Source organism: Canis lupus, chromosome 1 (genome assembly GCF_011100685.1).
Source record: "Canis lupus familiaris isolate Mischka breed German Shepherd chromosome 1, alternate assembly UU_Cfam_GSD_1.0, whole genome shotgun sequence".
Taxonomy (NCBI): Eukaryota; Metazoa; Chordata; class Mammalia; order Carnivora; family Canidae; genus Canis; species Canis lupus.
The window spans coordinates 115,006,855-115,028,643 of NC_049222.1; the positions used below are offsets into that span (position 1 = coordinate 115,006,855).

The 21,789-nt window shown below is 56.9% G+C and overlaps 2 protein-coding genes and 1 long non-coding RNA gene across 5 annotated transcripts in view; 2 read left to right on the top strand and 1 right to left on the bottom strand.

Moving 5' to 3' along the window:
• SIRT2 (sirtuin 2) overlaps positions 1-14,638 on the top strand; it is a 17,705-nt gene extending 3,067 nt beyond the window's left edge. Inside the window, exons 2-15 of one of the 2 annotated variants that reach the window (XM_038528953.1) lie at positions 1,312-1,360; positions 1,604-1,717; positions 4,508-4,549; positions 4,717-4,823; positions 4,917-4,973; positions 5,271-5,339; positions 10,089-10,218; positions 12,002-12,061; positions 12,342-12,397; positions 12,515-12,591; positions 12,683-12,734; positions 13,501-13,571; positions 13,693-13,759; positions 13,874-14,638. In XM_038528953.1, the coding sequence (XP_038384881.1) occupies positions 1,312-1,360; positions 1,604-1,717; positions 4,508-4,549; positions 4,717-4,823; positions 4,917-4,973; positions 5,271-5,339; positions 10,089-10,218; positions 12,002-12,061; positions 12,342-12,397; positions 12,515-12,591; positions 12,683-12,734; positions 13,501-13,571; positions 13,693-13,759; positions 13,874-14,035 (1,113 nt within the window). In that variant the 3' untranslated portion in view covers positions 14,036-14,638. The remainder of the gene's footprint in view (positions 1-1,311; positions 1,361-1,603; positions 1,718-4,507; positions 4,550-4,716; positions 4,824-4,916; positions 4,974-5,270; positions 5,340-10,088; positions 10,219-12,001; positions 12,062-12,341; positions 12,398-12,514; positions 12,592-12,682; positions 12,735-13,500; positions 13,572-13,692; positions 13,760-13,873) is intronic. The other variant, XM_038528954.1, reaches the window with a different exon arrangement.
• The window catches only part of LOC119869335, a 22,134-nt gene continuing 9,094 nt past the window's right edge, over positions 8,750-21,789 (bottom strand). The window contains exons 2-3 of the long non-coding RNA XR_005354646.1: positions 17,458-19,075; positions 8,750-11,346 (exon numbers count right to left, since the gene is read on the bottom strand). This is a non-coding gene — a long non-coding RNA (uncharacterized LOC119869335). The remainder of the gene's footprint in view (positions 11,347-17,457; positions 19,076-21,789) is intronic.
• Positions 14,894-21,589, top strand: RINL (Ras and Rab interactor like). Of its 2 annotated transcripts, none has more exons than XM_038528948.1 (12): positions 14,894-14,958; positions 16,011-16,099; positions 16,295-16,454; positions 18,162-18,264; positions 18,494-18,566; positions 18,653-18,717; positions 18,947-19,096; positions 19,186-19,617; positions 19,974-20,291; positions 20,540-20,671; positions 20,806-20,978; positions 21,061-21,589. In XM_038528948.1, exons 2-12 carry the CDS (start codon positions 16,050-16,052, stop codon positions 21,115-21,117), a joined length of 1,713 nt encoding a protein of 570 aa, XP_038384876.1. In that variant the 5' UTR covers positions 14,894-14,958; positions 16,011-16,049; the 3' UTR covers positions 21,118-21,589. The 2 variants fall into 2 exon arrangements, with proteins under 2 accessions (XP_038384876.1, XP_038384877.1); XM_038528949.1 differs by having other exon boundaries at positions 16,311-16,454.

The following is a 21,789-nucleotide window of genomic DNA, read 5'->3' on the forward strand; positions in this document are numbered from 1 at the left end:
GGTTTTAATCAGGGGAGTGCATTGGTCAGAATTGTGTTTTTGTGAGGTCCGTTGCAGGGCCCAGCCCTGGTGTAGCGCACAGCAAGTATCCATTCGATCAGTGGTGGATAGTTCTGGAGCTCCTGCCAGGGGCCAGACCCCATTCTCGGTGCTGGGCGTCCACTGGTGAACATGAAAAATCCCTGCCATCCTGGAGCTGACATCAGGGCGGACTCCATACATGTTGATGATCGGATGGTCAGACTGGAAAAGCCAGCGAGAGGGGTGCTTGGGGTGGAGGGGGTGGGCTGACACAGCCAGGCCATCACCCGGAGGGCAGTAGAGTCAATCAGAGGTAGGGACTAGGCTGGGAGCTTAGGGAGGAGGCCAAGACCGGGCCCCCAGAGGGAGAACAGGCTGGGCCAGGGAGAGCCCTAGGGAGGGGACCCATGATGGTGGGAGGGCAGGAGAGGGAGACAAAGACTGGGGGACAGAAGCCACACTGAGTTGGGGGCTGGGAGGAGGCGCAGGTTTAGGAGAGATGCCAAGGCCAGTCTGAGATGTGGTGGGAGAGAGAGGCCAGGGGTCACTTAGAGGGAGACATCCAGGGGGCTGTGGGAACCTCGGATCTGGGGACTAAGAGGTGGCATGATCAGTGCCTAGGCCAAGACCTTGGGCACAGATGAGGCAGCTAGCCCTGGAAAGGTGGAGTGAGGACGGAGGGAGGGCCCAGGACCGTCTCAGACCTGCCATCTGGGAGCCTGACTCAGGAGAAGTTAAATAATGACATGGAGGAGATGGCAAGGTGGTGCCCGGGGCTTCCAGCAGGAGGGCTGAGGACCCAGGGCGAGGACTGAGGCCTTTCCACTGGCATCATTCACAGGAGTGACTTTGGTGAGGAGGGCAGTGGGCCCACACCACGGGGGACAAGCAGGGAGGCAAGGCGAGGACGTGGACACCGGGCCATGTCTGCACGCACTTCCTGAGCTCTTACCCCACCGGGTGCTGCCCTGAGCGCCTCCGTGGGTTGACTCGGTTATCTCAGATAGCCCCTCAGTCTGTGCCCTTGCCTCTGAGCTCCATTTCCCATGTGAGGAGCATCAGACTCAGAGCAGCAAAGAACTTATGCTCCTCGGGAGTCGCAGGACCAGGTTTCCAACCCAGGCAGCCCAACCCAGAGCCGAGGCACACTGGCTCCCCCACCGCCTCTCACTTCCTTGGACCCACTCCCAGCCAGAGCCTTTCCCCGCCAAACCTGGGTGCCACCGTCCCCTCTCCTCCCTCCCTAACCCCCCTTCTGGGGCCTGGTCACCCCACCCCCACCTCTTCCAGGACTCAGATTCAGATACTGAGGGAGGAGCCGCTGGCAGAGAAGCAGAGAGTAAGTATCCTCTTTGGGAGAGGGGTTCTGGGGGAGCGGTTTAGGGCAGGGATATAGTTGTTACCTGTCACCTCCACCGCGGTTGACATTCAAAGTATGCAATACTAGGTGCAATGCCAGCACCTAGAGGTCCCTGGTTGCGGGAGGGTGGGGGATCCCAGGGCTGGGGCAGGGGGCACTCGCGGCCCCTGTGCACCACGACTAAACACCCACCCTGATGTTCTTTCTCTGCTTTTTGGCCAGTGGACTTCCTGCGGAATTTCTTCTCCCAGACACTGGGCCTGGGCACCCAGAAGGAGCGTCTGCTGGACGACCTCACCCTGGAGGGGGTGACCCGCTACATGCAGAGCGAACGCTGTAAGTCACGGCCCTGCTTCGTGCCACTTTCCCCGCTCCTGGCCCCAAGTGGCTTCTCAGCCACCACCACCTGACCCATCACACCTTTTGCTTCCAAGTAACAAACCCAACTCAAAAATAGCTTATGCCCAAAAAGGAGTATCGATCCTGTAACTGAAATCCAGCATTAAGCATGGCTGGAAAAAAAAAAAAAAAAAAAAAAGCATGGCTGGATTCAGAGGCTTCCACATTGTCGAAAATCTTAACCTTGTCTGGTGCTGCTTTCTGTGTTGAGGTGGAGGGGGCTCCTGGCAGTACCGAATGCCAATTCCACCAGCCGAGCACCTCCTTCCAGTGGTTCAAGCAAAAGGGCCAAGATTGGTTCCAGTTGGGCCACGTTGCATCACACTCCTACCTTAAACCAATCACCGGGTTTCTGCTTGGCCAGACCCGGGTCACACTCCCATTGCTGACTGGCCAGGCCTGCTGGACAGAATGAAGCCAATACCAGTAGTAATCACCCCATGGGACTCTTAGGGGTGCCACCCGTGAATATAAACGTAAATGCCCCAAAAAAGGCCCGGAGCAGAGCAAGAGCCACGTGCCCTGCGATGACTATCACAGGAAGCGTGATTCAGGGGTGGGATGTAGGTGCCTCTCCACTAGGTCACCACGTCATTTCTATTTCTTGCTGCAAGTTGAGGTCATCAGAGTCTGAGAAACCGGGCCTCGGCAGTCCTTAACTAGAACAATCGACCCTTTGAGGGTCCTGAACGGCCTTTTGTTGAGGACGTCTTCTCCCGTTTCCCTGTCCTCCAGCTGCTGCCGGCTCCCTGCTCAGGCGTCCAGGCTTGCTGCCCTGAGCCCCCCTCTCTTGGGCCAGGCCAGGCAGCCATCTGCAGACATCTCCTCCCCTAAGAGGACACAGGCAGTGGCCACAAAGCTTTTGTTCCTTCTGTCCTCCTGCACTTGGGTTTGGGAGCAGTTTGGGGCCAGTTGGTTAACAGGAGTTAACTGAACCCTCACCATTTGCCAGGCTCCAGGCTAAGCACTGGATAGGCATCCTCTCCTTTGATCTTCACATTGTACCTTTGAGGTCATTATAGGAATGATCTGGACAGAGGAAGGAGTGGAGGCACAGAGAGGTTGTGAGTTCCTGCAGGGTCACACAGCTGTCAGGATTACACCCCTCCCCCCCCAGGCTCCTCTAAATCCAGAGCATGCTCCCTCCCACGTGGCCCCTGCTAGGTCCAGCTGGGCCTGGTCCGATGGCATCCTTAAGACAAAGCCAAGGCCTTCATCACCCTTGCTGTCCTCTTCACACAGGACACCCCAGAGGCACCCGGTTCAGGGACCCCACACTTGCGCCTGTCCATCAGCTGACGGGCAGATGCCAGGGTACCGCGTGGCAGGCCTGCCCGCCAGCAGCTGACGAGGCAACAGGGCTATTTCTGCACAGCCCCATGTGTTTGTGAAATGATTCGACTCCTACCACACCTTCCCATCTTTTTTTCTGAAAGCCAGGGGAAAATGGGGGAACGAAATGCTTCTACGCGTACAAGCCCTGGGTGTCAAGAAGTACAATTGGCTCTAAGAATAATAGCAGACACACATATAGTGTGTGCTCAGTGCCAGGTACTGATCTAAGCTTCACGTGAATGAATTCATTCTCTCGACAGCCCCGAGAAGGCAGTCTATAATTGTGCCCATCTTACAGAGCAGGAAGCAGAAGCCCAGAGGGGAGATCTGAGCTAAGACCCCAGTCTCCCCCATTGCTCCCCACTGGTGAGCAGGAGAGCCAGCATCTAAAGCCCCCTTATCTACCTGCTTGCTGTTCATCGGGTGAGGGCCGAGAGTGGCAAATCTTTAGTCTTCACCTGGAAATTCTCAGACTCCTGGTGGCTGCTGTGTGTTTGATCATAGAGGAAAGAAATATGCTAAAGGAACATGCTAGAAATAGATGGTCATTCACGATTGTGTCCAAAAGGGCACCTGGGTGGCTCAGCGGTTAAGCGTCTGCCCTTGGCTCAGGGCGTGATCCCGGGGTCCTGGGATCGAGTCCTGCAATGGGCTCCCCACGGGGAGCCTGCTTCTCCCTCTGCCTGTGTCTCTGCCTCTCTCTGTGTGTCTCTCATGAATAAATAAATTAATTTAAAAAAAAGATTGTGTCTGAAAGGTGAGGTGAAGCCACAGAATTTTTTTTTCTTTTTTTTTTTTCTTTTTTTTTTATGATAGTCACACAGAGAGAGAGAGAGGCAGAGACACAGGCAGAGGGAGAAGCAGGCTCCATGCACCGGGAGCCTGACGTGGGATTCGATCCTGGGTCTCCAGGATCACACCCTGGGCCAAAGGCAGGCGCTAAACCACTGCGCCACCCAGGGATCCTGAGGCCACAGATTTTTACAATAACCTGTAGCTCTTCTGGGGTTGGGGGTACCCCCTCCCCCCAGCCCTCTCACCAAGAGCTCATGTGTTTTTGTCTAGATCTAGTTAGGAGGAGAAACTTCTTCTCCAAGTCTTTTCTCGAGTCTGTCCATGTTGGTATAATTTGAAACAGGGGATTCCTCATCTCCACGCTGGCTCTTCCGCCAGCAGACTGTGCGATCCTGCCTCTACCTGATCCTTGGTTTCCTCATCTGTAAAATGAGGGTGTTAACACCACCCGCCTCAAGATGCTGGGGAAGACCCTTTGTGCATCTGAAACGTCAGCCGTGGGGCCTGGCACTGAGTGAGGGGTGTCGGGCTTTGATGGGTGGCGTTAACTTGGGCCTGAGCGTACGGTCATGTGACGCCTACCCTCCTCTTCTCCAGGTCGCAGGGTCATCTGTTTGGTGGGAGCTGGGATCTCCACGTGTAAGTGCCAGCCCTCCCCCCACCAGATGCCCCCACATTGGGGGGCCCTCTTCCAGGGACTGGAGGGAGCTGTGCCTGGGCCCTTGACAGGGGGTTTGAGGGGCTATCGATGGGGCCAAGGCCCCTAACCCATCGCTCCCCACCTCTGCCCCCCCCACCCCCACCAGCTGCCGGCATCCCTGACTTCCGCTCCCCATCCACGGGCCTCTACGCCAACCTAGAGAAGTACCACCTTCCCTACCCAGAGGCCATCTTTGAGATTGGCTACTTCAAGGTACGTGCCCCCAGGCAGGGATGTCTAATGGTGGGGGCCACAGGTTCACCTGGCTCTGAGTGCCCACCTGCCCTCCGGTTCTCTCTCCCACAGAAACACCCAGAACCTTTCTTTGCTCTCGCCAAGGAACTCTATCCTGGCCAGTTCAAGGTGAGCTCTTTTTTGCCCAGGTGATGGGAAAGCTTGGGGGGTGACAGGCACAGGAAAGGCTTCCACTGGGGCCCTTCTAATAGATGTCATGTGGTCACCAAGTACATGGGCTCCAGGCCACCTGCTCCCTCCTTTCCCATTCTTGTGACCTGGCACCTCAGTGTTCCCGTCTGTGAAATGGGGATAGGGATGCTCCCAAGGCCAACAGGATGGTTCTGTGACATAACACGACAATATGGTGACATGTGGCAAAAATGCCCCATCATGCTCAGCATTGTCCTGCTTGCTCTCTTCCAGCCAACTGTGTGTCACTACTTCATCCGGCTGCTGAAGGAGAAGGGGCTGCTGCTGCGATGCTACACACAGGTAGGCGGCCGTGGACATCCCCGGGAGGAGCAGGGCTGGCCGCAGGTGTCCTGGCCCCTTGGGGCCCAAGGACCCGGGCTGCTGATTCCTCACCGTGTGACCCGCAGTGAGCCCCTTACCCAGCTCAGCCTCAATTTCCCCTTCTGGAAAGCAGAGACCAGAACAGCTTTGCCCTTTGGTACATGGTGACATGGCAGTGAGCTCCTCCCGGGGCCATCCTGTGCGTAGTGAGAAAGGGCCTCACTTCGGAGAGGCCACCGCTGGCGAGGTAGGTTTCATGTTTGGTGAGGGTTTGCAGCAGACGGGCACAGAGTGAGTGGGTCTAACGAAATCAGGACACTGTGACCGTGTTCCCACCGGTAGATATGGTCTTAAGGAAGGGGCATCTTTTGATAATTTGCACAAAGGCCTGATATGGGCCATGGGCCATGGCTCATCCGTGTCAGGTGCTGAGCCAAGGGCCTTGTCCCGGGCTCTCCGGCAAGAATGGCTCACATTGTTGGCTTCTGGACTAATCAGCAAGATATTTTCAGGGACTCGCACCCCTTAACTGTAAACAGTGCGCCTCTACCTTTGTTTTATGAATATGTGTTTTGTGAACAAGCACTGAAATTATGTAGTGGGGACGATGACAGCAGTGTCATGCCATAACTGATCCCTCGGGGGTGCCCGGGTGGCTCAGTCGGTGGAGCATCCGACCCTTGATTTCAGCTCAGGTCATGGTCTCGGGGTTGTGGGGTAGAGACCCGCATCAGGCTCCACACTCAGCAGAGAGTCTGCTTAAGAGTCTCTCTCTCTGTCAGCCTCCCCTCTTTGTGCTCATTTTCTCTCTCTCTCTCTCAAATAAATAAATAAATAAATAAATAAATAAATAAATAAATAAATAAATAAATCTATCTTTTAAAAAAATGATACCTTAGAACCCAAAATTATAAAAGACAGGGAATCCTTGGATATAAATGGGCGTTCTAATATTTTCTTCCTGCACCTGGCAATTTGGAGCCTGCCAGCCTGGGAAGCTGCCACCAGGGGGAGGATGAATTTGTTTTAAGTCCCAGATTTCTCAAACCGGAACAGGAGCTCCTGCCCAGGGCTTGCAGTGGTGGTGGCCTGGGAAGGGACAGCCTCTCCTTCCAGGAGGACCCCCACTCAGGATAAACCTGACCGTTCTTCCCAGAGTCCATTTTATCCCCATGGCTCAGACATGGTACAAACAGCTCACTCCAAGCCGAGGGCCCCCTGTGCGCGATTTCATGACATCAGCCCCACAGCCCTGTGTTGTCATCTTCCGTCATGAGTGTTTACTGAGCACAAACCCCATGCCAGGCCCTGCTGGCAGCAACATCCCTGCCCTCCTAGAGCTGATAGTCTAATGAGGGGAGAGAGACAATGGACAAGACAATGGTAGCACGTCCAGTGTGCCACGATGTCTGTGGAGCACCATTAAGCGAGAAAGGGGAACTGGAAGTGCTGGGGGTGGGGGGGTTGGTGCCATTGTCAACAGGTATCAGAGAAGGCCTCACCAAGAAGGGGACATTTAGGAAGGGAAGGAGGGAAGGAGGGTGACATGGGATCATCTGGCCGGGAGAGTGTGTTCCAAGCAAAGGGAACAGCCAGGGCAAAGGCCCTGAGGTGAGACTATGTGGTGTGTTCGAGAAGCTGGATCCGGGTGAGCAGAGAGGAGAGCAGGAGAGAATGAAGGAGGCGAGCTCAAGGAGGGGGACAGGGGCTGACCTTGTGGGATCCTGGGGCCAAAGGAAGGGCTGAGTGAGATAGAGCAGGAGGGCTCTACATGGGGTGGGACGGGGTGACCTGAAGCCAGGCATCCCTCTCTGGCTGCAAGTAGGGGGCTGATGGGGAGGGCGGGGTGAGGAAGGGGGTCCTCCGATGTCCAAGTAGAAGAGGCTGGAGGCAGGGGCCAATGAGGGGAGAAGTGTGCGGGTCACGAATCTGCTTCAAAGGTGAAGCCATGTGAGGCCAAAGCCTCCGCCCCAGCACAGAAGCACACCCACGGCGAGCTACCTTCTCATGAAATCCAGCATCGGTGCACTCTGGGGGCCGTGGGAAAGGTGCAGGCGTCTGTCCCCTCCCGGCAATAATTAATGCATGCATTTAGCTACACATACGTCATCAAAACGTATGTTTTGAGGCCTATTACAGAAAACAGAGGCAAAAGTGGAAAAAAAGTTCCACTCTCATGTTTCAAGAAACCATTTTGTTGTTTTGTTTTGTTTTGTTTTGTTTTGTTTTCAAACTTGTCACCCTCTCCATCAACCTCAGCCACTTTTTGAGTCACTGACCCAGTTTTCTGGAACACACTGTCTTCACTTCTTTCCGAATTGTGATGATGTGGCACTTCTGAAGCTATGTACGATAGCTATTTTTATCTCCAGATACAAGTCTCCATTCAAACATGAGAACAGTTGCCCTGTTCGTTCAAGCCCTGTGATCTCCACAGCAAAGCAGCTTATCGTCCTTTTAAATATCTGCATGGCCTTTACCCGCCACATAGGGCTTTCTCTCACTTAACTTCCTGTGTGGAAGACCCTTCCATATCCACACCCACATAGCAGCTTCCTGCTTGCTCTTTTCTTTTCTTTCTTTCTTCCTTTTTTAGAATTTTTTTAAAAGATTTTATTCATTTATTAATGAGAGACACACAAAGAGAGAGGCAGAGTCACAGACAGAGGGAGAAGCAGGCTCCATGCAGGGAGCCCAATGGGGGCCTGGGGACCCGGGATCGAGTCCCCAGGATCCCACCCCAGGCCAAAGGCGGCGTTAAACCGCTGAGCCACCTGGGCTGCCCAGGATTTTATTTTTAAGTAATCTCTCCACCCAATGTGGGACTTGAACTCACAACTCCAAGATCCAAGAATCGCACAGTGAACCAGCCAGGCGCCCCCGACTTCATGCTTTTTCAAAGCTGCCATTGCCTTCGTGTCCATCAGGGGGACACAGTGTTTTAAAACAAAAAAGGGAGCCAAGGTTTAAAAAACGAGATTTCAGATGAAAATCCAGACTTCAGGCTCCTCTTGCAGATTGAGAAGAGCTGGCTACGCCCCACCCTGCCCCGCCCGGGGTCCTCCAGAGTCGGGGAGCGCTGCGCTGGAGCTGGGGGGGCCACTGCCCACTGTCACCATGCCCTGCTTCGTGCCACACACCCCAGCCACATGTCACTTGCCGTTTACCATCATGTGCTCATGACTCTTTGTCCTTTAGGAGGGGGCTTCCTGGGGCCATACCCCCCAGCCGCCAGCCTCTCTCCCCTAGCTGGCTTCTCATATCACAGGGGCGCCTGGGTGGCTCTGTCTGTTAAGCGCCTGCCTTTAGTTCAGGTCATGGTCCCAGGGTCCTCGGATTGAGTCCCACATGGGGCTCCCTACTCAGTGGGGAACCTGCTACTCCCTCTGCCTGCTGCTCCCCCTGCTTGTGCACACTCTCTCTCTTTCTCTGTCTCTCTTTCTCTTTCTCTCAAATAAATAAATAAAATCTTTCCAAAAAATATTCTATACGTAGGGAAACAAGTACACACGTTCATATATAGTTTTCCCACAGCCCTTGTTCTCCTGAGCCTTTTAACCTCTTGGAGGGATCATTTCAACATCAGGACACACAGGTCAGCCTCGTTCTTTTCCAATTTGTGGTTTCTTTATCAAAAGTGGCCTCAGACTAACAGAGGCATCTGAGTAGTTCTTGTACATGCTATATAATTATTTGCACGCACACTGCTTACTCATGTGTGAGGGAGTCAGTAGACTGAGTCAAGTCACAAAGGCAAAACTAAAGCAGGGGGAGGAGGCAGGGGGAGAGCTGCAGGGAGTGTGGGAACAGTGGCTCTTGTCTGCCCGTTGGGGGAACAAGCTGATCGCTGGCAGGGAGCAGAGAGAGCAGTGGGGGCCGTCTGCCCTTGAAAGACAACCCTTTCGGTTGTTCACGGAGTCTCGGGGAAACCGTGCCGGGGTAGCTGGGGGCTACATGTGACCGGCCATCTCTGGGTGGCATGTGCCCATGTGCCCCGTCAGCACCTGCCCCTGCAGCATTCCTCACGGGCCAGCAAAAGCTGCTCCCGAGGGGCTGCGTGCTTTAAGAAAAATGAGAGCGCTCATATGCCTATATGGAAGAGAAGAACAGCCTGGCTGGTTGAAGGAGGGATATACCTGCGTCTGAAAAGAATGCGATGACTGTGCCATCTCTGAAACAGACCGTAGTAAGAAACCCTACTGCTAATTAGGAAAACAGTGATTAAAACCAAATAAACCCTCCCGATTCACTTATTTCTGTTAATGCTTGGCCAGGCCTGCCATATCCAGCTGCGCGGGTTGGCTACTGCACAAGGACGCCACACCTGAGGGGGCTCTATCTACAGCAGAGACATTGTAGGGCTTGTTCGTGAAGGCCAACAAATTTCTGGCAGGTGGCACTAACGTCGTGTGGTCCTAACAAAACAAATTTTCTGAAAAAATGGAAACAAAGTGGCCCGATAATGCGGAAAACCTCCATATGGGCTGATGGTGGCCGTGGGCCTGGGCTCACAGATGTATGAGCGTGGGCCCCGCCGTTAAGCATCTGTGACTTTTACGCTTCGGTGGCACCATGAGATGAGCGGAGGGCTTTACGGGCACACCGTGCCCCTCGTTTCTCCTTCGCTTCCTTCTCCCTCCGTCCCATTTGCTTCTCTTCACAGCGCCCTGCTCCTGCCCCTGAGGGGCCGGCTCGCTGCTGAGCCTTTCCCCCCACCTCTCCCCGCAGAACATAGACACCCTGGAGCGGGTGGCCGGGCTGGAGCCTGAGGACCTGGTGGAGGCCCACGGCACCTTCTACACCTCGCACTGTATCAGCCCCCTGTGCCGACGGGAGTACCCGCTCAGCTGGATGAAAGGTGAGGCCCCGGAGGTCATCCACGAGGGCGGGCCTCCTGCCTCCCGTCGGCTCCCCAGCGCCAAGATCAGGGGCTCCACGCTGTGGGCTCCAGCGGTGTCCTTGCTCTGTGGCCCCCCGAGATCTGAGGCAGCAGCGGGGTCTGCAGCGGGCTCCCAGCACCACCTCACAGCCGGGTTATTAGGGGAGCAAGGTCCAGACCCAATTCAGCCGTACACAGAGATGTGTGTTGGCAGAGAGGTCGCCGGACCGCCATGCAGTCTGTTCTGTGGGGTCTGAGGCCCCGGCCCTTTGTCCTTTGAGGGGCTCTGATCTTACCTTACAAGAGGGGCCCACGGAGGGAGACACAACTGCACTCTAATCCGTACCTGCTCAGTATGGCAGCCGCTGCCACATGTGGCTCTGGAGCGCTCACAGATGTCACTACCGTGACCAGTGGACTGAATGTTTCATTTTCCGTCATTTTTATTAATTAAAAAGTTAAAAGCCACATGTAGCTACGTGCACCATACTGGACAGGACGGGGCTGGAGGCCCCGGATCCGATGGCCCGTTAGTCAGATGCAGGCAAGCATGTTCCGTGGAGCGTGGAGCTGGACGCAGGCCTGGTTAGGGACAAAGGCGGGGGGCGGGGGGGGGGGACTGTCCCGAGGGGTCCAGACAACAGGGCTTGTCAAAGTCAGCGTCCCCGTCCATGGAAGGGCAGAGTGTCCAGAAAAGGGGGGAACTATTCCTCCGGCCCACATTTCTCGAATGCCATTGAGAGCCTTTGTCTGACATCCATTGTGCTGCCGAGAAGCCACACATTTCACCCATGGAAAGCCATTTCTGACATTCTTTATGCTGGTTTCACAAAGCCTCTGGTGTTCATGTGAGACAGAGACAGCTGCAGCATTTGTGGTGGGGCCTCTGGAGCGGGGCCTTTCTGCCAAAACGCCAGCTGACCGCCGCTGGGGTGAGGCTTCCAGAATAGCTCAAGTGCGCGCAGCTGGGGGTAATGGACGAGGAACACGACCCCATTGTGTGTCACTTACAGCAAGAGTGTGCGCATCCCCCACAAAATATCATGCTGTCCATGCTGAAATAGTCTAAAGTGAATTGCAGACATTAAAACGGGGCTCTTTAAATACCTGTTGAAGGAATGAATGAATGAATGAATGAATGAATGAACAGTTGAACAAATGAGCTAGGATTCTGTGGGGTGCAAGTGAGCATGTTTCAAGCTTCCTTCCTTAATAAGCAATCAGGAGCATGATTGTCATAAGGATGGTGGTGTGGGGGGGGGGGTGTCTGTCCCAGAACCCAAGGATGGTGGGCAGCTGGGCCCTAGGATGTGTCCCCATCCCAGGATCGTCTGCAATTTCTTCCCTCTCTGTCACCAGGCCTGGGGCTCACCAGGCCTCTCACCCAGGATAAAATAGAACTGCCCCCAAAGACCCCTGGGGGAGCTTTATTGCCCACGTTGGGGGGTGGGGGGTGGGATCCAGTTACCCCTGTAAAGGGCAAGCATCTGCTCATTCATCTGTCCTTGTGTTTATTCATTAACTCAATAGACGTGACCTGGTGCTCGGAGCCCCCCATGCCCTCCACCCCGGAACCCTGGGCGATGGGTGGGGGGAGGTAAGGGGCAGCTCTCTAAGGAGGGAGGGCCTTCGTGAGCAGGGCACACCCCCAGGAGGCCCCCCAGCGACCGAGGTGTGTGCGTGGACCGTGAGGGCTGGCTGCAGCCCCAGACCCTAGCCCAGAGTCGCTTACCTCCTCTCCCTTCCTCTTCCCCACGCCCAGAGAAGATCTTCTCCGAGGTGACTCCCAAGTGTGAGAAATGTCACAGCGTGGTGAAGCCTGGTGAGCCTCGGGGCCAGGGAGCAGCCTGGATGGACTTGGGCTGGGACCCCCGGCCCTCCACGAGCCCCTGACCGGTGCCCCGAATCTTTCCCCGGGAGAATGGGTCCTGTAGCCCCTCACCTGCGCCCGCTACTCTGTAGCTCCCACCTCAGCCCCTCGGGTCAGCCTTCTGCTGCCGCCTGTTCTCTCTCTCATTCTCTCTCTCTCTCTCTGACCCTGTCTCTGCCTCCCGATTCACCTTCTCTTTCTGTCTCTGTGTCTGTCCATCTGTCTGCTTCAGACATCGTGTTCTTCGGCGAGAACCTCCCAGCAAGGTTCTTCTCCTGCATGCAGTCAGTAAGTGCCTCCCCAGGTAGGGGAGGGGTAGCAAGCTGCAGGGCAGGGGTGTGGGGGGAGGCAGCCTGGCCCCTGCTGAGCCTCTGGGACCCTCACTGACCACCCCCCCCTCCCCAGGACTTCCTGAAGGTGGACCTCCTCATCATCATGGGTACCTCCCTGCAAGTGCAGCCCTTTGCTTCCCTCATCAGCAAGTAGGTTGGGGTTGGGATTGGGGGGTGCTGCTGGGACCGGGGGTGGGGGTGGCCAGGACAGACCCTTACCACTGAGCTCCCCATCCCCCAGGGCGCCCCTCTCTACCCCGCGCCTGCTCATCAACAAGGAGAAGACTGGGCAGGTGAGTTGGCTTTTATGTGAGCCCCCCTCTGTCTTCTCTTCCTCTTCCTCCTCCTCCTCCTCTCGGGGGTCCCACATTCCCTTTCACTGGCTTCCTCAGAAACTGAGACCCCTCAGCTCAGAACTAGGTGCTCTAGAACCCGGAGGGGTCAGATTCCAGGCCACCTAGACTCTGATTCTACAGGCCCCGGGGTCCCTCCGGCCCCTTCTGAGCAAGTGAAGTAACTCAAAGCAGCTTAAGCCAGAACAGGACTGCTGGGCTTTGGGTAAGTGAGGAGTCAGGGTGAGCAGGCCCCAGGGCCCACAGCACAGCGTGAGGAGACGCCCACTCCCGCTTTCGGCTCTTTTCCTGAGGTGGCCTCCCTCCCTCATCCCTCATCCCTGGGGAGGGGTGGTTCCTCGAACAGCCAAACACTCCATGTGCCAGACACTGTTCTAAGCATTGTCTGGTTTAATTTGTTTTATTTTATTTTGTATTTTTTAATTTTAAGTAGGCCCTATGCCTACTATGGGGCTCAAACTCACGACCCTGAGATGAAGAGTCACATGCTCTGCTGACTGAGCCTGCCAGGCGCCCCGTAAGCGCTTTCTAAGTATTAACCCGCTGACACGACAATGCCAGGAGTGGCTGGTAATGGCCCCCACTCTACAGATAAGGAAACTGAGGTTTGGAGAGGCCAGGTCACTGAGTGAAGTCACAGAGCAGGGAACAGCCCCAGGCCACCTGGCTCCAGGCTCTGTGCTCTGAGCTCCCCTCTCCCCCACAGACTGACCCTTTCCTGGGGATGATGATGGGCCTTGGAGGAGGCATGGACTTCGACTCCAAGAAGGCCTACAGGTGAGTCCTGGGCCTGCGAGGGTCACAGCCGAGGTGGGAGGGAGGGCATGAAGGCACGCGGACTGGGAAAAGTGGGCAGGGGCCTGGGACAAGCTGAGAGCTCTGACTCTCCCACCCACAGGGACGTGGCCTGGCTGGGTGACTGTGACCAGGGCTGCCTGGCCCTTGCCGACCTCCTCGGATGGAAGGTAAGGAGTCTACCCCGGCCCACCCGGAGCCTGTCCCCAAACCCCTGCCCCACAGGTCCTGTGATCCCATGATGCACAGTGACCTCTAACTTCTATGAACTTTGCCCCCTGCAGAAAGAACTGGAGGACCTTGTCCGGAAGGAGCATGCCCACATAGACGCCCAGGCAGGGTCAGGGGCCCCCAACCCCAGCACTTCAACTTCAGCTTCTCCCAGCAAGTCTCCACCTCCTGCCAAGGAGGAGGCCAGGACCAAGGAGGGAGAGAAACCCCAATGACAGCTGCCTCTCCCGGGCAGGACGCCCAGTTCCTTTGGGACAGCAGAGCCCCAGCCAGCCCTGGCCCCCTCTAACTTGCAGCTCTTGTCTGGGGAGCTCAGAACATCTCCCCAGTCTCTTAACCACTCCCGCTCAAAACTGGGGCCCCAGCCCCCTGACCCTGGTGAACTTCTAACATCACCCAAGGGCCGAGGCCTGGGCAGCCCATCTGTAACAGCCCGCGCGGTCTCTAACCACCCGCGGGGACGGGGTCAACCTCCCCTAATCTCTAACTGCTCCTGAGGCCAGGGCTGCCTCTAAACACCTAACTGTTCTGGACAGGGGCCCCAAGGGCTCCCCAGGGCTCCCCAGAGCCCCCTGGGCTCTCTACTGCTCCTAGGGCAGCCTGTGGCCAAGTAGACCAAGTCTACCCTGGGTGGAGTGTGGACCCTCCAAACGTAACACACTCTGGGGGCAGCTGAGCCTGAAGGCCTCCCAAGTCTGTGCCTCCCACCACCAAAGTGGGTGCTGGGCCCCTTCCCTGGGGACCCACTTCCTCCGTGGGGAGGGGCAGATAACGTTGCTTATTGAATACAAAATAAAAGTGAAAACAACTAACAATCAGTTGTCTGGTGTCCCTGTTCCTTTCCGTGGGCACCCAGGGACGCAGAACACCTCCAGGCTCTCATGGGGAACAGCAGGGGGGTAGACAGGGGGCCCCAGGGGCTGCGAGAGAGCCTCGGGGCTCTTAGCCCTGGACTCCCAGACTACCAGAGTCCTCTCCCTCAGAGCCCCTTCACCTAAGGCCGGAGCCCCGAAAAAGAGAGGAAGGTTGATTTCAGATCCCCCCAGCCCCGCCTCTTCCCCCGCCCGCCCGGCTTCCTCTCTCTCTGGTGAGGAACACTTTCACTTCCTGCTACTCCAGGCCTCCCCTCGGAGAACAGGTAGGGGTCCCCCGGGACCTAGCCGCCGGCAGCATCACCCCCCGCAGCCTGTCTTTGGTGTCGGGCTTCTGCACCCATCCCGCCCTGCCCAGCACCGCCCGCCGCCCCCTCCACCACCTCCGGTGGGACCCAGGAGAGCATCTGCCTCCCGCCCCACCCTTCCCGCCTGCTCTCCCCTGGACGGGCACCTGCCCTTCCTAAAACCCCGGGTTCCTAAAACCCCAGCCTGATTGATTTGCTCAGCTGGCTCCTACCCGTCTCCTGTACCAGCCCAAGCAAGAACGGAAGCCCCGTGAGGGCAGGGGCCTGTTCTGCCGTCATCGTGTCCCCCGGGCACCCAGTCTGGGCCTGTGCTTATAAAGTATTTGTGAGGCGCACACCTGAATGGCCCCAGGGGTCCCACTCCTGGGACTGCTGCAGAGAAAACACTCAACATTGCCCACCTCGAGCGATCACTCAGGCTAGCTAGGGCTGTGTGCCTGCTTAGGAGAGTTGAGGTCCGACGGACAGAGGGACGGATGTGTTATAGGGCAAAAATAAAACGCCGACAGTAAGATCTAGGGAGCCTGTAAATGCGGGTTTTCTGAATGTTTGAAAGTGTTCATAAATAAGATGTTGGATGGGGGAGTATTTGAGGGCCCCTCTGTGGCCTGGGAAGGGGGGAGGAGGGGCTGCTGTATGAGACACGTCATATTTCCCGAGTGCCTGCTGTGGGCTGAGCGCTGTCCGGGCGCTGGGTTTTGGCGAAGTGGTTTTCCAACTGGCCCACATCTGTATTATGGCAGCACTGGTTGTCAAAATCTGAAATATTTCTGTGCCACTCGGTAAACAGCTGTCAGTTTGGGGCCTCCCTTACACCCCTGCCCTCCCTGCCAAGACACAACGGCCTCCCTTAGACACAACTGTCCAGTGACTAAAGAATTAACACCTGGCACCGCCAGGGGCCTTGGGTCCGTTCTGATCGGTCAGGGTTTGGGCTATATTGGTTGTAGACATGTTGAATATTACCCCTGGGTTGGAGCAACCTTGAGCCTTGTCTCCCTCCCTGCCAGGGGCCAGACCATGGCTTGCTGGCCTCGCGTATCCTGAAGATGGCTCAGCTGGAGGACAAGGCCCCTGCAGGCCCCATCAATGCGGAGAGGTGAGGGCTGCTGGGGCTGGGGTCTCCCCACTCCTGCCCCTGGATTCAGAAGCCCCTTCCACCCAATGCGCACCCCCCATATAGACCCTGAATCCCGTCTCATCCCTGGGCTACCCCTTCCTGCGCCTTTGACCCCGCCTTACCGTCCAACTGCGCACCTCTAACCCCTGGTCTCCTGGACCCTGCATGTCCCAGACCGATTCTGTCACAGGTGAATGGAGCGGGTGAGACCCCCGTAGGGGTCCTGGGGACCCCAGAGCCACTGCTTCGCCTGTGGAGGACATCGGGGGTGTGGCAGGTCCCAGAGCTGGACACACAGGATGCAGAAGCCCTTCTTGAGCTGTGGCCACCAGGGGTGAGTACTCACAGCCAGGGACCTTCTCTGACCTTCCCCATGCCACCGTGCATCAGCCCGGACTCTGCCGGTTCCCCGTGACCAACAACATAGACCAGGCAAACCAAAAAGGCCACCGACTGAGTCAAATAACTGAAACACCCGGAAGTAAAGGGAATTTCAGGAGGGCCTGGATCTTGAGCATGAGGGAACCTGTCCATTTCTCCCATCCCATTTCTTGGCTTTGCTTCAGCTGTAGGGAAAGCCCAATGTTTGGGGCTTCGAGGAACGGGCAGGCGTTCTACAGCCGCTTAGGCAATCAGGCATTTATCTTTGTAAGACATTCCGAAAGGCAGCCTGGGCTCTGGCTCAGTAGCTCTAGTGACGTCAAGGCCTGCTTCTCTGCCATTCTCTTGGATTCCCTTCGCCGTTGCCCGGTGGCTGCCCCAGGTCCAAACACATGTTTGTGCTCCAGGCAGGAAGAAGAAAAAGAAGCACCAGTTGCACCAGGAAAACCAAAAGCCTTCGCAATCGATTCCATATATATGGATGGGGCCCCGGTGGCAATATTTTTTTTTTTTTTTTTTTTTTTTTTTTTTTTGAAAATTTGAGTAGACTTTTTTTTTAATTTATTTATGATAGTCACAGAGAGAGAGAGAAAGAGGCAGAGACACAGGCAGAGGGAGAAGCAGGCTCCATGCACCGGGAGCCCGACGTGGGATTCGATCCCGGGTCTCCAGGATCGCGCCCTGGGCCAAAGGCAGGCGCTAAACCGCTGCGCCACCCAGGGATCCCCAATATTTTTTAAAGCTCACCTGGGATGGGGATCCCTGGGTGGCTCAGTGGTTTTAGCACCTGCCTTCAGCCCAGGGCCTGATCCTGGAGACCCCAGATCGAGTCCCATGTCAGGTTCCCGGCATGGAGCCTGCTTCTCCCTCTGCCTGTGTCTCTGCCTCTCTTTCTTCTCTCTGTATCTCTCATGAATAAATAAATAAAATCTTTAAAAAATAATAATAAAGCTCACCTGGGAATTATAAAAGCCAGAGGTGAGAAACACCTCCCACCTACATCATCATCCGTCTTCTCCAACTGGGCAGTTTATGCTCAGGACAAAGCTACAGTCCTGCAAGGAATAGGGGGTGGACTTGGATAAGGCCACTAGCAGGTCTACGCAGCTTCCTTCTCCAGGGGGCTCTGTCCTTGTGGTGGCAGAGATGGGTGTTCCCAGCTCACGGCCATATCCCTCAAGCTTAGCAAAGCCAGTATAAATAGATGCCTCCTTCCAAAGAAAGAGGAAGCAAAAATCTTGTGGAAGATTTCCATTGGCTGGGTTTGATTCACACGCCCATCTCTGAACCAATCACAGTGAGAAAGTACTGTCACCCTATTGGCAAGGTCAGGTCATGGGACCAACCCTAGGGCTTGAGGGGAGTTAGTCCCACACACAGGAACCAAGGGAGGGAGCAGATTTCTTTAAAGGAAGTTTGGGGTGTGGAATCCAAAGTAAGGGAAATGGATGCTGGGCAGGCCAAAGTAACAGAGATTTGTACAGATCCTCTTCAAGATGATCTTTGCTTCAGGGCACCTGGCTGGCTCAGAGTGGAGAATTCTTGGTCTTGGGGTTGTGAGTTTGGGCCCCATATTGGGTGTAGAGATTACTTAAATAAATAAAACTTAAAAAAAAAAAAAAAAGCTGACCTTTGCTACCCTCGCCACCCCACCCCCTAGAGTTTCCTGGTCACAGGATACGACCCTAGCCAGGTCCTGGTGTTGAGGACAGGAGCTTCACGAGGAGAAGTCCACACCTACCAGATCCAGAAGCTTCCTGGAGGTGAGGAGCCTACCCCCAGTTTCCAGCCCACAGCAAATTTAGTCAGCTTTGCTTCCAAAATATCTCCCAAGTGCTATTTGGTGCCATAAGTGGGATGTAGACATAAAGACACCAGAAAAGGTGGGGGCTCTAAGGGGTAGAAATTTCCCTGTGTTGAAGATCCTTTGGGGGATTGCAGGACTGAGGACTCACCTTTTCTTCCCCGCCCCTTGTTTCCCTCCACCCCCAGGTGTGTCCCTGAAATACTCTAACCTCTGCATGCCGGACCTGCCCCATCTCCTGGCCTTCCTTTCAGCCAGCAGGTACAGGTCACCCGTCAAAAGGGCTAAGGGGGATCCATCCCTAAGACATCCCACCCACACCGCAGCTTCCCCTTATCTTTTCTCAGGGATGTTTTGCCCAGAACTCTGCTCTTGCCCCCTCCCACTCGAAGGCCTGGAGACCAACACGCAGGTGAGGGGTGGCTCCCTAAGGGAGGGGGAAGCCACTTTCTGGGTTGCTTGGTCCGGGAGGGTGGCACTTCAGGGAGAGGGCTGTGGGAGGCTTGACCCCTGGGCCTGAGTGACAAAGGGCCGGGGACCAAGCCAGTAATGAGGCTGGGAATTAGGTCTCCTGGTGCCCTGAAGGAACCAGGGGCTGGCTCATTGGACGTCTGGGACGCCTCGGTTATGCTGGTGCCCAGGTCCTCTGCAGATTGGTGGTGTCCAACTCAACATGTCGGAGAGGGTGCTTTCCGTGGTGAACAAGCTCTACGTGGAGACCCACAGAGGGTGGAGGACGGAGCAGATGCCGCCAGAGACACCTCCAGAAACTGCAGAAAGACACAGATCAGGTTAGCTGGATGGGAGAGGGCCCTGGGCCCCTGAGGGTGAGGGAGCCACTACCACTGTTCTGTGGGGCCAACTGTCTCCTCACATCCAGCCCCCAGGAACCCTGCCCCTCACAGGGTCTCGTGGGTTGAAGGCCCACTCAGCCCCGAGGTGCACCACGCTGGGCCAGCTCTGGCCAGCCTGGTGGAGGAGACAGAGAAGGAGGACAAGGATGAGAACGAGGACGAAAATGAGGCCGACTTCAGAGATGAAGAGAACGAACCGGAGGATGTGCTCACCCATCACATCCAGGCTCTGGCCAGGGCCCGGGGCAGCTACGTGGGCAGGCAGTTCCAGGGCCTGAGGGCGCGTCTCACCTCAAATACCAGAGGCCCCCACAGGCCTGGGGACGCAGCCACAGAGCTGCTGCAGGATGTGCGGCACCTCCTTACTGACCTCCAGGATCACTTATCAAAGGACCCCGACGTTAGAGCTGTTTTTGGGAGCCTGGGGCCTGGGACCCCCCAGAAGGACGACGGTCTTGGTAATAAGGAGGACTGGGAGGGAATTTATGGCCATTCCCTGAACCCACTCGGGTTCTCCTTTGCCACCTCTTGGCGCTACGTGTGTGTCCGCAGCCAACTTCTTTCCCTGCGTCTCTGCGCCTGCTGGCTTGGCCACTCGCACACCTTTGCCTGCATATAGGAGCTCCTGTTCCGCTCACTCTGCTCATCTCACACGTCCGGGCTCCCCCTTCCACACGTGTCCTCACCCACGTCTACACGTGCGGGTGGCCAGAAGCCGGGAAGGGTGGGGTCGCCCCGGGAGGGGGTCGGCGGAGGGAGGGGGGCGCGCGCAGCAGCCGGCGCCCCTTGGCTCAGCCACCCCAACCGGTCGCAGGCGCCGCGGTGGAGGCGGCCTTGTGCCGGGCGGTGCTGGCGCCGCTGAAGCCCGCCCTGTGGACGCGACTCCGCACGCTGCGGGCCGGGGAGCTGCGGCGCCTGCGGCAGCGACAAGTAGCCCTGCGGGCGGGGGCGGGGCCTCCGGGAGCCCAGGGGGCGGGGCTGGCGGGGCAGGGCCCCGCCCCCGCCCTGCGGAGCCGCATCCACGCGCGCCTGGCGCACCTCCACGCCGCCTGCGCCCCACGCCGCAAGGTGGCGCTGCTGCTGGCCGTGTGCAGTGACGTCTACGCGGGCCTGGCTCGGGGCGAGAACCAAGGTAAAGGGGGCTTCCCTGCGTCCCCCTGGATGCGCCGTAGCTTGAGGGTCGCGGGAGCCGGGTGCGGCGCGCCCGTGTGCACGTCGAGGGGAGAGGGTGGCACGCTCCGGCGGGCGGCGTGTACGCGGGCCCCGGGGATCTGGTAAGGGGCGTTTGCACCCCACCAGGTGGAAGGGTAGCCAGCGCCGCGAGGTCCTGGGGATGGCTGCGGGCGCCTGCACGCCCCCACGCACCTGTCCGTCCGCCAGAGCCGCTGGGGGCCGACGCCTTCCTGCCCGCGCTGACGGAGGAGCTGATCTGGAGTCCGCACATTGGGGAGACGCAGCTGGACGTGGAGTTTCTCATGGAGCTGTTGGATCCCGACGAGCTACGGGGAGAAGGTGGGCCCCCGCCCCGGGACGCGGGGACCCAGCCGGGGCGCCCTCGGGCCCGACGGCCTCGCCCGGCGGCAGGGGGTGGAGAGGCGGACACACTGCGGGGCCGGGCCGCGCCGACCGCCCCTTCCCGTCCCCAGCCGGGTACTACCTGACCACGTGGTTTGGGGCGCTGCACCACATTGCGCACTACCAGCCCGACGCGGGCCGCGCCCCCCAGGGGCTCAGCTCCGAGGCTCGCGCCTCCCTGCGCCAGTGGCACAGCCGGCGGACGCTGCACAGACAGGACAGACAGAGCCACGACGGAGCCCAGGTGACCGTCCCTCCGGACTGCGGGGGGCGGCGGGCGCTGGACCCGTTGCCTTTCTGACCCAGGCTCCTGCCCCTCCGCACAGGTCAGCCTGTCCTTTGAGGAACCGTGGGTGAGAGACCCTGTGCCCAGAGACCAGTGACGATCAGGGGTCTCAAACCCTCCTGCTCTCCAGGCAAGATTCCAGAAGCACCAGGACGGCACCGACTTCTGGTTGGTTTAGGTGCAGGGGAGTAGCCGGGGTTCCCAGGAACAGACCCACCCCTGGGCCTCTGCATTGGCTGCTCCAGCTTTCTGGAATCCCCTTTCCTGATATCCGTATTGCTCTTTCCCTCCATTCCTTGGGTCTTTAGGCAGATGTCCCCTCTCAGTGAGGCTCTCCCAATCACCCTCTGTAAAGGCCCAGCTCCTCTGACTTGACCCTCCCTGGGGTATCCACCTCCTAATCCCCAGAATCTGTGAATATGTTACCTTACATGGACAAAGGGACTTTATGTATGTGGCTAAATTAAGGATCTTGATATGGGGAAATAATTCTGGGTCATCCTGGTGACCCCGTATAATCACAGGAGGATTTAATATATGTATTAAATATATTATTTTATATTATTATATATCCTTATATAGTAATATATGTTTTTATATAAGGATATAAGAGGGAGAGACACTTGGGTGGTTCAGCAGTTGAACGTCTGCCTCTGGCTCAGGTCGTGATCCTGGGATCAAGTCCCACATCAGGCTCCCCACAGGGAGCCTGCTTCTCCCTCTGCCCATGTTTCTGTGTCTCTCATGAATAAATAAAATCTTAAAAAAA

Excerpts from the sequence above, each read along its gene's own strand:
- RINL (XM_038528948.1), top strand. The coding sequence starts at position 16,050 with ATGGCTCAGCTGGAGGACAAGGCCCCTGCAGGCCCCATCAATGCGGAG. Across the intron at positions 18,265-18,493 it reads GATCCAGAAGCTTCCTGGAG|GTGTGTCCCTGAAATACTCT; the intron begins GTGAGGAGCCTA and ends CTCCACCCCCAG. Across the intron at positions 20,292-20,539 it reads GGCTCGGGGCGAGAACCAAG|AGCCGCTGGGGGCCGACGCC; the intron begins GTAAAGGGGGCT and ends TCCGTCCGCCAG.